This window comes from Python bivittatus, unplaced genomic scaffold, assembly GCF_059951505.1.
Source record: "Python bivittatus isolate LINGU-HERP-01145 unplaced genomic scaffold, Pbiv_v1 ctg000340_np1212, whole genome shotgun sequence".
In the NCBI taxonomy this organism is placed as follows: Eukaryota; Metazoa; Chordata; class Lepidosauria; order Squamata; family Pythonidae; genus Python; species Python bivittatus.
Window position 1 is genome coordinate 14446747 of NW_028277056.1, and position 12506 is coordinate 14459252.

Genomic DNA, 12506 nt, shown 5'->3' on the forward strand with positions numbered 1-12506 from the left:
ATTGAAAAAGATGAGGAAGTAACCTCCTCAACCAGAAGTAGAAGATTATGGACATTTTGAACATCTAGGGCTGACTTAGGCTAATTCATTCAACACACCAATGGAGAGTATTTTTGTTAAAGGAAGGAGAATTGATTGAACTGTTACCTGACAACAGTAAATACAGAACTGCAATTGGAAAGTTTCTGTGTATTTCAACAATAACTAGAGCAGACATTGTCATGGCAGTGAGAATTCTATGCAGAGAAATAACTGTGCCAATTCAAAATGATTGGATGGCAGTCAAGAGGGTGGACAGATATTTTAAAGGCACTGCTGACTTCACATTAAGGCCTCCAGCAAACAGCAACTCTGAACTGATTGGATAGATGGACACAGACTGGGCCAAATACAAAGCAGACCAAAAGTCTGCAAATGTGTACCAAATCATCTAGGTTGATAACAAAATGCAGACAACTTCAGCATTTTCCTCTACCAAGGCTGAGTACATTTCAGTTAGTGAAGCTAGTTGTGAAACCATGTTGCTTACAAATCACTGGAGGACTTTGGAGTTATTGAAACCAAGCATATAGTAATATTTGAAGGCACCAATAAGGTGTAATCCATTGACATTGAAAGAAAAGACTAATTCAAGAGTAAAGCTCATTGACACCAAATGGAACTGTGTATGGGGTACCTAAAAGCCAAGACTTAGCAGTGTGCAGAACTATCCTATGGAGTGGATGTTGTTGATGTAAGGATCAAGCCATTACCCAGAGATTGGTTCCAGATGCTTTGAGAGAAAATGGAAGATGTGGTGGATACCCAAGGTGATATGAAGGGCTGTTCAAGGAGTAAAACAAATACCTGAACCTTCAAATTACCAAGGCCCCTGAACTTAAGTAAGCCTCCTTAATAGCTTGCTTAGGCATTTGCAGATGCAGGCTCGTGAGTTATCTTAAATCAGCACTTCTATTTTTAAATGGAATTAGGAAGTAGCTAACCACAAAAACTGACTTGTGTCGACCTCCGCTTTATTAACTGTGTATTCTCACTATAAGCAGAAAATCTAACCCATGTTATCAAAGATTGGCACTTGACGTCATTACTGGTCAGCTTTATTATATGTCTATATAAAAGTTGTTTGTACCCTCCTTAAGTAGGCAGAACCTTATATCCTGTCCCCAGCACTGTTCAAATAAACTTGGCTCAAGCAGAACGCATGGCCTCTACTCATAAATTGGATCATTGGGAATTTTCCCCTTCTGTGTTAAAGACTACACCATCTCTTTGCAGCTGAGTTGTTTTGGCCAGTAAGTCAAATGGCAAGAGACAGATAAGGGGAAAAGTCCTCATGTGCTGTCACTGTGTCTGTTTCCCCATGTGGCTTATTGTTAGTTAAATGAGTCTCCATGTTTAATAGACAAAAGGAAACTTTTTCCTTCTTTCTCCCTTTCTTTCTCTCTTATGCTTTCTTCTCTTCAAGATGTAGTTTAGGTAGAAATGAGCTTCTCTGTTCTTATGTATTTCTTAATGAATCTTGAACTTCAAAATTAAGGGATGCATATTAGCATTGACTGATAGTTGGGTGAAGGCCATATTCTGCAAGCAAAATGTCTGCATTGTGAGTGTTTTATTCTTTTTAATGGGACATATCCAGTGCTCTTTCAGCACTCCACTTACATTCAGGTGCACATCCTCTGACTTCTGCTGAATTCAAATCTCCAGCCATATGGAAGTTTGAGGATTAAAATAAATCCCTTTAAATATCTTGCACATACTTTGGGTTGGATTGGGATTTATAAGGCCTATAAATGTCAATTTACCTCTTTACTAAACAGCTAAATAGCCAAGTCTTGTAGTATTTGGACTTCAGATATAAAGTTAAGATTTGCTTTTAACTATCCAAATTTCAGAATTGCATGTGTGCTCTCTCTCTCTCTCTCCCTCTCCCTCTCTTTCTCTATCACAACACACACACATTTTCTCTCTCTCTCCAAGTCAAAATAGTCTTCCATATTTTGTAAAACCCAGTAAGAGCTTTACATTTCTGCTCTTAAATTCTCTAATAATTTCAGCAAGAAAAGATACAGCTTGATTAGTTCCCCCCTTCCCCCAAAAACTCAGGTTGGAGTCCTACTGCTACTGACCTCTTTCTTCTTACAGAAATGTATTTTTCAGATCTTTCCTTCAGTTTTCCTATGTCACTTCCCTATGTCACCTTCTAAAAATAGGCATCTTAAACTACCAGGCTAATACCATCAAATCATGAAAAACTATTTCTGTAAGAGTCCTGTCACTATATTCATCTGTGAATAATGTTATTAATCCCTGCCTATACTGGATAATGTTTATAAGAAGTCAATGTTCCTTAAGTAAGTTGATAACAATCTAAATTATAGGTTTAAGGGGCAAGCAAAAATAAGAGGGCAGCACAGAAGTAAAGGGATTAAATAGGTATCAAGGAATTAGGAGTAGCACTTGAATTTTGACCAGTAGAACCTAGGCACTGCCAGTGTGGTGTAGCTGACATGTTGTTGGACTAATGGTAGGGAAATCCAAGGTCAAGTCCATCCTCAGTCACGGAGGCTCCCTGGATGACTTTGGATCACTTAGCTTAACCTATCTCAGAAGATTTTTATGGGGAAAAATAGGAGAAGGAAGCACTACATATGCCGCCTTGAGCTCCTGAACAAAAGGCAAGATGATGTTAATGATGCTGTTGTTTGTTTGAGTGTACTATAGCCTCCTAACTCAAATGGACTTTGGGTGGTGTACAATACCAAAAAACAAACAACCCCCCCCCAAAAAAACTGATAAAGCCTAAAACCACATAGAAAGCCCAGACCAAAATTATCTAAAAGATCAAACAAAACAAAACACGCCCCCCCCCACACACACACAAATACAACAATACATTAATCCCAGGTCTAGGACCAAAACCAGGTTCTAAGAGCTTTCTGGACCCCTAGGAGAGATGGTGCTGTCCTTATCACTGGGGGGATGCTATTCCACAAGATGGGGGCCATGACAGAGAAGGCATGAGAGAAGATGTAAATCTAACAACTAAATTAATAAACCCTCTTCAAATGTACTTCTCACCTTGATTTTTACCCCTCGAGGACCATGCTCTGCAGCCTAATATCTCATCTCCAAAGAGAAGGAAACTCATATTCCAAATTGCTGTTAAAGAAACAGATAAAGGTAACTTATTTGGAGATTGGACAATCCCCTCCCATGACAGATTATAAAATAAGGGCATTTCCCTCCCTACAATTTTCCCACTTTAATTACTTGTGCCAATCATTCTGAAGCCAGTGACGATTGCTCCTGCTTTCAACGTATTTGTTTTTAAATCATCCAGACTAAACACATAAACCATCAACTTTACTGTAGGATAAAAATGAAGTGATTAGGCATTGTTGCAAAAAATGGGCATTGTTATACATACTTCAGTTGGAGATGAGGGGTGAGACTTTGTGGAACTGGCACGATTTGTGTTGGAACATCTAACAATGGATACAGAGGGAAAATTATCAGTTAAGTTGTATTGCATTTTGTTAAGCTATATGCATTTGCACCTTTCTTTTCAACCAAGCTGGGCACTTCATCAATATTATTATTATTATTATTATTATTATTATTATTATTATTATTATTTGGATTTCTCCCCCGCCCATCTCCCCCACAATAGGGGACTCTGGGCGGCTAGCTGTAACTGAAATAGCCACATAGTGGCTAGCTGTAACTAAAATCAGTTACAAACATACCACTGCTGATGCTTTCCTGTAATTTTAATATATATTCTATTATTCTACTTGCCAAAATATGAAGAAAAAGAAGAATGTTTTTTAGAATGCATCATCATATGTGTGTAAACTCGCAGACTTCTTTGCCACATTCCAAGTTTGATATTCCCAAAATTCTTAAGAGATCAACCATTTCCTACTTTTTGGTAAATAATTTAACATTACATTCCTATCTTTAGACATAAATTCTCTTTTCAGTACCAAATTGATAAAAAAGCAAATATTGAACCAAAATGGAACAATGTATAGCAGTAGTGGTAATGGTAGTAGTAATAGATGGAACCAACTTATTTGAACAAAAGAAAGATGAGATCTCTCTAATGCTCCATGAAGAACAGATTTCCAGGCCTCTCTTAATGACCTGTAACTTAGACCAAGCAGATCTAATTTTTAAATTATTTTAGATTAAATTTTTAGTGGCTGAGTGAGTGGCCTCCATGGCCTCATTTTACTTCATCTTTGTTTTTTAAACTAACAATGTCAGGGAATTTTGCAAGCAAAACTGTTGTCCTCTCACTGAGTTATGGGTCATCCCCCTTACTTTCATCTGATTCATAAAAGAACAGAATCCATCAGTGTGTGTTCTAGTTAATAAGAGCACTAAGATAGAAAAGTTGGTAAAAGTATTTAGATCACTGATGGAATTGATATGGAGGAGGAAGGATCACGGTTAGACTGAATTACAATGGGAAACATGTGTCAATAGAAATAACGGGGAAAGGTAATGATAATGTTATCCTCATACGAATGCAGATATCTAATAGTAAAGGTGGTACTATGAAGATTTCAGCCCTAGCATTTACAACACTGCAGACCTCAATTCTGTGAAGGATACCATGTGGTGGAGAAATCTGTATGCCGTACGTGTCAACTCTTAGTCTCCAACAGCAGGACTGGAAATGATACCTATCTGAAATGCTGTCATTTAGTTTAGATGGATCAATTGTCTGACCTGGCACAAGACAGCTTCCTGTGAAACAATGGGGAATATTCATTTGTACTGTGAAATGAAATAATCAGGCAAACAGTGAAAGCTTCAAATATTATTTCAATGTAGTAGTACCCCTAGTAATCCAGAAAATACATTTTTACTCATAACACATTGTATATTATATGTGTCTGTATTTGTATGTGTGTGTGTATATACCCCAACAAGAACTTATTATACTTAGTTTTAGAAACAAGGAGAGGTCAATTTTCTGTCAAGAAGATTATTAGTGGTCTGCCTCAAAACACTGTTTGGAAGACGAACATAAGAAACAACTTGCATATTTTGTATCCCATGTAAACAAATAATTATATTAATTTAATGGATTTATTTTTCTACTTTATATTTCCTTTCCAACTGAAATTAGCCAGAATACATTTATTTTGAAAGGTATTGATTTTTTAAATTTCATATTTCATTTAAAAATGTGCTGTTGTTTAGCATAGGAGGCAAGAAGGGAAGGAAGAGAAATCTGTACAAACACTAATTTTGAAAACTTTCTTCTGCACAAAAGAAGAAACAATAAAAACCATTTTAATTAAACCATTGACAGAAGAACAAAACAATAAAAACATTAAAAGTGTGCCATAAAGCTATGCAAGAATTAAAATATAATTCTTTTTTAAAGGGGGTTGAACCCATTGTATACTCTTCAGATGATAAGAAAACAGGCCATGGTTTAAGTTGTCTTTTAAAACTAAATTTTATGGCAGCCACCTTACTTCCACCAAGTCAGTGTTTCTCAACCTTGTCAACTTTAAGAGTGTGCACTGCAACTCTCAGAATTCCCCAGACAGCATGCTGGCTGAGGAATTCTGGGAGTTGAAGTCTACACATCTTAAAATTGACAAGGTTGAGAAACACTGCTCCAGGTCATCACCACCAAGAAGGTCCTACTCTGAGTCAGCATACTGTGAGACATGCCCATAGTTGGGATCATAAGCAACATCTCCCCAAAACAGGAACTGGACAGAATTAGGGGATTGGGGCTTTTTAAATACTTGGGTCATAAGTTGTTTAGAGTTGTATAGTCTGATGTCAATGCCCTGCTTCATAATATGTTTTCAACAAGGAGCCAATGGCACAGATTTCCCAATAGAGCCAGTACTGCAAACATTTGTATATTTCATTAGTTAAGTTGCAGTATCCTTTTTACAACACCCAAGAGCTTTATCCAGGATACAGGTTAGATGCAGTGCTTCCTCACCTCTCCTTGTATCTCTTTCAACTATACACAGAATGACTTTTACCAGGGAAGAAATCAATAAGCAGGAAATTGTAAAAACGAATAAAAGAGCTATTAGATACCTGTTACAAATGGGTATATAACCTAATGGCTTTTTGCGGACACATGTCCGCATCCTCTAAGAAACAATAAAAAGGTAACATAGACTATGTCTATTTAGTAGCTGAAATTAGCCAGAATATATTCATTTGGAAAGGAATTGATTTTTTTTTTCTTTCACATTTCAAGGTATAGAAAAAGTGCTGTTTTTTAGCCTAAGAAAAAAGGAAAGCAACTCTGTGTGGACACTGATATTGAAAATATTCTCCTCATGAATCAAAATTGCTGTCTTATGTTAACAGATCTGGGGAATTTCAGTGGACGAACAAGAAGTGCCGTCTCCGTGAGAGAAGGTCAAGGTGTGGTACTAATGTGCTCTCCTCCACTTCACTCCCCAGGTAAGGTTTGCTGCATTCTATATTGATAGCAACTCTGTGAATTCATACTTTTCAGCCATGATCCTGATGGTGGATCAGTAAAGGCTTTGGTTCCCAAGCTATCAAAGAAGTAATTAAAGTTTGTGTCTTGTAAAAGCTTCTGAACAGGGAGTTAGCATTTCTGAAGTCAGGCTAAACTAATCCATTTTGCTCAGTGAATGGGCACAGCAGTAGCAGACAGAAGACACGAATCATCCAAGGACTTTCTCTCACCCCACCACAGCTCAGAGCTATTCTAAATGTCACCGCTGAGAGAGACCTTGTTGAATGTCATATAAAATCATTCATTTTCTCTCATTCAGATACGAGTTAGGTCATGGGCCCCTTTCATAATCAAATTATGACAGTAACTACTTTGTTGTTGTTAGAAGTAGCCTCAACTGAAATCCATTCGAATAACCTTCCACCAAGCCCTATGTGGATGTTACTGCCTTATGAGTTCAAACAAGTGTGGAGAAGGATGGGGCTTATGCCTCAGCCTCTCATGCATCACACATAAAAAAACCAATAGAGCTTTCACACCATCAGGGCTGCCATCTTGACTTTTTTTATCACACCATGTGGACACTCCTGCCTTTCAGCCAGCTCTACCATGGACTTTTCACATTGAACTGGAAGATCTGAAGGAAGATTCTAAATATCCATGATGACCTCAGGCACTCTCTGGAGGTGAAGCAAAGCATCAAAATCACATTCTGCATGGTGTGTTACATGACATAGTTCTCTAATTAGGTAGAATCTATTCTGATTCAGTGAGAAGGAGAAACCTTGCTTATATTTACATATTCTTCAATAGTCCTGGAATGTTTGTTTAATTTGTTATGGTCTTGTGTAGACAGCTTCTGGGCCCATTGGACTTTGTATACTGAGGGATTCTGGGGGTATCTGTGCAACTGTTGCTGTTTTTAATTGTTAATGATCCAAGGCAGCCTTAGTAGAATGGCTGTCTGCTAAATAGCCTGAGAGAAGTCTTATTGTCTTGATTACTGTGAGTGGCATAAAAGATAGCTTAATTTTGTACCTCTACAGTCATTACTATTAGTGCCAAAGAATTATGCAAATTATAATTTGGTAAGGTTGCATTTAAAAACATTTAAAGCTTCTCTTCCTATAGTTGCAATTCCCAGATTTCCTGGGAAAAGGAAATTAGTCCAATTTAAATCTCTTCCTTGGGTACAGAAATGGACAGTTTTAAGAACATGTTACTGTGTTCATCTATAGGGCAACTTTTTGGTCTGTCATTTTGTTTTTACAGAAATTTAAAGTCTATTTAAAAGTCCACAACTATGAACAATTCTGCTATTATTATTGTAATATTTCAAAGGAGAATATAATTATTCTGATGAGTCCAAAGGAGTGTACAAAAATAATAAAAACAATTTTAATCCTAACCTCATAAGCAGGGTCTTGCCCTTCCTTCCTTCCTAGGGCTGAGAAGAGTGACTGGCCCAAGATCACCCAGCTAGCTTTGTGTCTAAGGTGGGATAGAAGTTACAGTATATGGAATCCTTGGTGCTCTCTGAGCTAGGTGGTTTTCCTGCAGACGTTTCATTACCCAGCTAGGTAACATTATCAGTGCTAGAAGGGAGTGGGGTTCGCTCTCTGTTTATATACAGTAGCTTGCACTGCCAGTATTGGTGGGGGTGTGGTTTTCTCCTTAGTAGTTTCTTGATTAGGGAATAATTTTTCTGCTTGATTGTTTGTCTGGTGTTAATCCCTGCTTATCTGGGTATTGGCTCTATGATGCAATTTTTAGATGTAACAGATGTACAGATGTTAAATGAAAGCTTTTATTTCCATGTTCTGAAGTATAGATCTGGTTTTCACTGCAGTTGAAATCAGTGCTATAAAACTCTTAGTCTCCTGAGTGCAGCACATTTTACTTCGCAACACATAAATGTGTTAAATAGGTTTTTTTGTATTGAGAACAAAAATAGGTAACTTTTTTCCACATAAAGCAATGACTCCACTTACTGTTTGTTACTCTGTTTCTTATAATGAAAGTTTCACTGATTTATCTGATATAAGACAGGCCCATTGTATTATTGCAGTTGGACTACTGAAGGGAATTATCATCACATTATAATAATTCCTTGGGTGGCTGAGATTATCACACCTCTCACGTGTGTCATTTTATAGAAAAAGGTGTAGTCTGCGTATTTCATCCTACAAGTGGTACACCTTGTCATTCAAACACACCATAAAGCCAGATTAATACAGTGTAAATAAGTTTGCAACTAAGATAGGACTGGAAATAAATGGCATATGTTAAAACTGAGAGCCAATGAAATAGACATCTTGTTTAATACACCAACCCATTCACCAATTTGTTTCCTTCATGATGCAAAGTAGAGGAGGGATCGCCTTTCCATCTCTATGCTGCTACTGTTATATACAAAAAAGGGCAAATAATGGAATAACAAAAGGTCACTCCCTTTGGAATTACCCGTGCAAAACCCACAGCATTGTTTCCAATAGCTGAAAAGTTCTGTATCTTTTGAGACAGATACAGATAATATAGACTGTTGTTATGTCCTCTGCTCCTTTTATCTCTTGCATGTTGTTTATCTCTCTCTCCTTATTTGCCTGCTTTTTTATCCCACTTTGCCAGTTAACTTTTTGATGTTTGCTGGTGTTTAATAAATAAACATCAAGCTCTATTTTTTGATAGCTGAACTGAGTGGTGTGCGTGCTTGCTCTGATCTGGATATAGGGACTGACTGGTCTGGAAGTGTGCTTGGTGCAAACTAAATTGGAAATTACTGGCAGTCATTTACAGGTAGTCCTCGCTTAATGACCATTCGTTTTGTGACTGTTTGAAGTTACAACAGTGCTAAAAAAAGCTACTTATGACCAGTCTTTGTGTTTATAACTGTCACAGCACCCCTATGGTCATGTGATTGCGATCTGGGCATTTGGCCACCAGCTCACACTTCCAACGGTTGCTGTATCCTGGAGTCATGTAAATTGCCATTCGTGACCTTTCCAGCCAGCTTCTGGCAAGCAAAATCAATGAGGAACTGAGTGATTCACTTAACAACCACATGATTCATTTAACAACTGTGGTGATTCACTTAGCGATCGCCACAAAAAATGCTAAATCAGGTGCAGTCATGTGATGCCTCATTTAATGACGAACCCACTTAATGACAATTTTTTTGGTCCCTATTGTGGTCGTTAAGCAAGGACTACCTGTACCAACATATTCCTCATCCAGTGTAAGAGCCCTGAGAAAAGAGGCCAAAAGCGTTGATCATTTTAATGAAGTTTTTATTTGTTATAGCCCTAGTTTTCCCTGATATGATAAACCTCTATCTTAGTTGTACCACTTTTGATTGCAAGTTCAGCTTTATATGATTAAAAATGCTGAGTACATACAAAACCTGGGAGATAGAGTAGTTTTTCTCTATTATGTATTATTTATGTCAGGAGTTGGCAACCTCTCTGGGCCACTGAGCACATTTGCACTGAGGATATTATAAGAACTCTCTCAAAATGCCACAAGAGGAGAGGGCTGTCTCTTAAAAGAAATGTTAGCCAGAAGCAAATGGTTTACATTACTTCTTACTATATAAAGCTTTTCTAATAAAGATGCTGCTAGAGAAACTGGTACTTTGCTTTGTAGCATGATAGCTTCTTTCTCTCCCTCTCCCCCTACCCAACTAGGAATATAAAAAAAAAATAACTCAAGTGAGTCAAGAAACCCCATGGCTTTTTGATGTATGTATTTATTTTAGTATGGAGAATCATTCAGAATGAGAATATCTGTAGCTCAGGGTTGAACTGTGGAGTCCTTGGGGTTCTCTGGGCTTAGTTGTTTTCTTGCAAACGTTTCATTACCCAACTAGGTAACTTCTTCAGTGATACAAGGGAGTGAGGTTTGCTGTCCATTTACATACTGTAGTTTGCCCAAGCGGGTTGGTCATTAAATGAGGCATCACATGACGGCACCGGTTGCAGTATCCTGCGGTATATTTTACATTTACCGTAGTGTTGGTGGGGGGGTTGTTTTTTCCTTGATAGTTCCTAGTTTAGGCTGTTGTTTACTGCTTGATTGTTTCCTTTTTATTGTCTCTTTTGAATAGTGTGTAAATGTTGTTTATCTCTATGTGTCTGTTGATAGCTGACTTGTCTGAATACCAAGCTTCCAGGAATTCCCTCTTGTTTTTGGATTTAGCTTAGTCTAAGATGCCAATAGTTTTCCAGTAGAAATTATGGTTAAGTCTGTCCATGTGTTGTGAGATTAAGGAGTTTTCATTGTGTCTTCTGACTGCTAGTTGCTGTTCATGGATGCGCTCTGCTAGTCTTCTGCCTGTCTGTCCTACATAGTGGCTGTTACAGTTCTTACACTGCATGTTGTACCAATAGAAGAGAATATATGTAGCTCAGGGTTGAACTGTGGAGTCCTTGGGGTTCTCTGAGCTTGGTTCAGTGAACCCTAAGGACTCCACATTCAGAATGAGTCTGGCATATGCCAAACATGGAGAAAACCTTCTTCTAAGTCTCAAAAATCTTGGATGGAGGAAGTTGCAAAGTTATATAAAATATACTTTAATAATGGGAATAATGCACCAACATGAAATGGATGCATTTGATATATGGGGGAAGATACATTGCCTTCTGCTTCCTGTAGAGGAGCACAGAGATGATCTTGAAGAAAATATATGGTGACAATTAGTAAAGCATGAGCTCTGAATGGTCAGATAAGAGATTGCATAGCCTGCAGTTGCATAATGGGAGGGCAAGAGGCTCAGAAGGGACCCTCCATAGTAGTCTTGGGTTGTAAAAGGGAAGGCAGGAGAATTGTACTTTCAGACTTGCAAGATTCTGTTATTGTAGCTTTACAAAAAGTAGAATTAGCTTACCTGAACATGTTTCATGCCTGATCTACCTGGTAAGACTGACATCAGCTGAGGAAAACAAGAAAGCATGAGAAAGAAACTAAAGATTGCCCTACTTTGACTCTCTTTGGCATAAGAGGGGGGGAAGGGGAAACACTGTGAGGCTTTCACTGATGTCAACCCTTTGAGATAGGCCAGGTCAGGAGACAGATACCAGAAGTAATACTAGAACTCTCCTTTATCAATATAGGTTATAATAGCAGAATTTTGAAAGCTTCACAGTGTTTTTACCAACAGTCGCTGCTTATTTTCTCCAAGGTTATCTCTGTGCTCCTCTGCACTTCCACTGTATGCAGTATATCTCAGTAAAACAGATGGACCATTAAGAAGTATATCTCATCCTTTGGTTGACGTTGCCTAGGCTTAAAACCTAAGCAGGACTAAGTTTGTTCGATGGGATTTTACCAGTGAATTTCAGGAGTGTAGACTAGATTAGAAAGTTGGGGAAAAAAATCCTAGAAGGCAATGGCAAACCATGCATGATGAACTACATGGATGTATCCGCATAGTCACTAGAAGTTGAACTCAGTTTGAGGCCACTCCTGTAAAACAGCAAAATAATGATAAATGAGAGAATTAATCTGAACAGGAATAAGATGTCATATGGATATGGATGGAGCATCCTTCCTTTGGTTGGATAAAATAAGGGTGCTGATGCCAACATAGATGCTTCATTCCAGCCCTGTGAGCCATGTACTATTGAACCATTCTGAGTAGTTTTCACGTTTTGATCTGGATTCTACATCCTTTAAGAAATGCTTCCTATTTCCATTGTCTACTCACTTGTCATGCTGACCTACTTTGTTAGGAATTGACATAAAAGTTGACATTTACATTAACCCACACAAGATTTTGGATATGATGATTCAATCACTGAATTAATTATTTTCCCAGGGTTGGGAGAACTGAAAGATAATCAAATGGGGAATGAAAAAAATTTGCTGACCCTGCCCAGTGAGATCTTTATTCAGTACAGTGGAATGGGAAGCTCCCGTGAATAAGTGTCCCATAGGACATCAAATTAGTCTATCAAAGTATTAGTGAAGACAGAAAGTATAACCCCAGATACTATTATAAAGAAATTCAGATGTGAACAAAAATAAGTTT

General features: G+C 37.8%; 1 protein-coding gene across 1 annotated transcript in view; it reads left to right on the forward strand.

Moving 5' to 3' along the window:
- CNTN5 (contactin 5) overlaps positions 1-12506 on the forward strand; it is a 723666-nt gene that overhangs the window by 498190 nt on the left and 212970 nt on the right. Inside the window, exon 8 of the mRNA XM_088140604.1 lies at positions 6364-6459. Coding sequence (XP_087996730.1) covers positions 6364-6459 — 96 coding nt within the window. The remainder of the gene's footprint in view (positions 1-6363; positions 6460-12506) is intronic.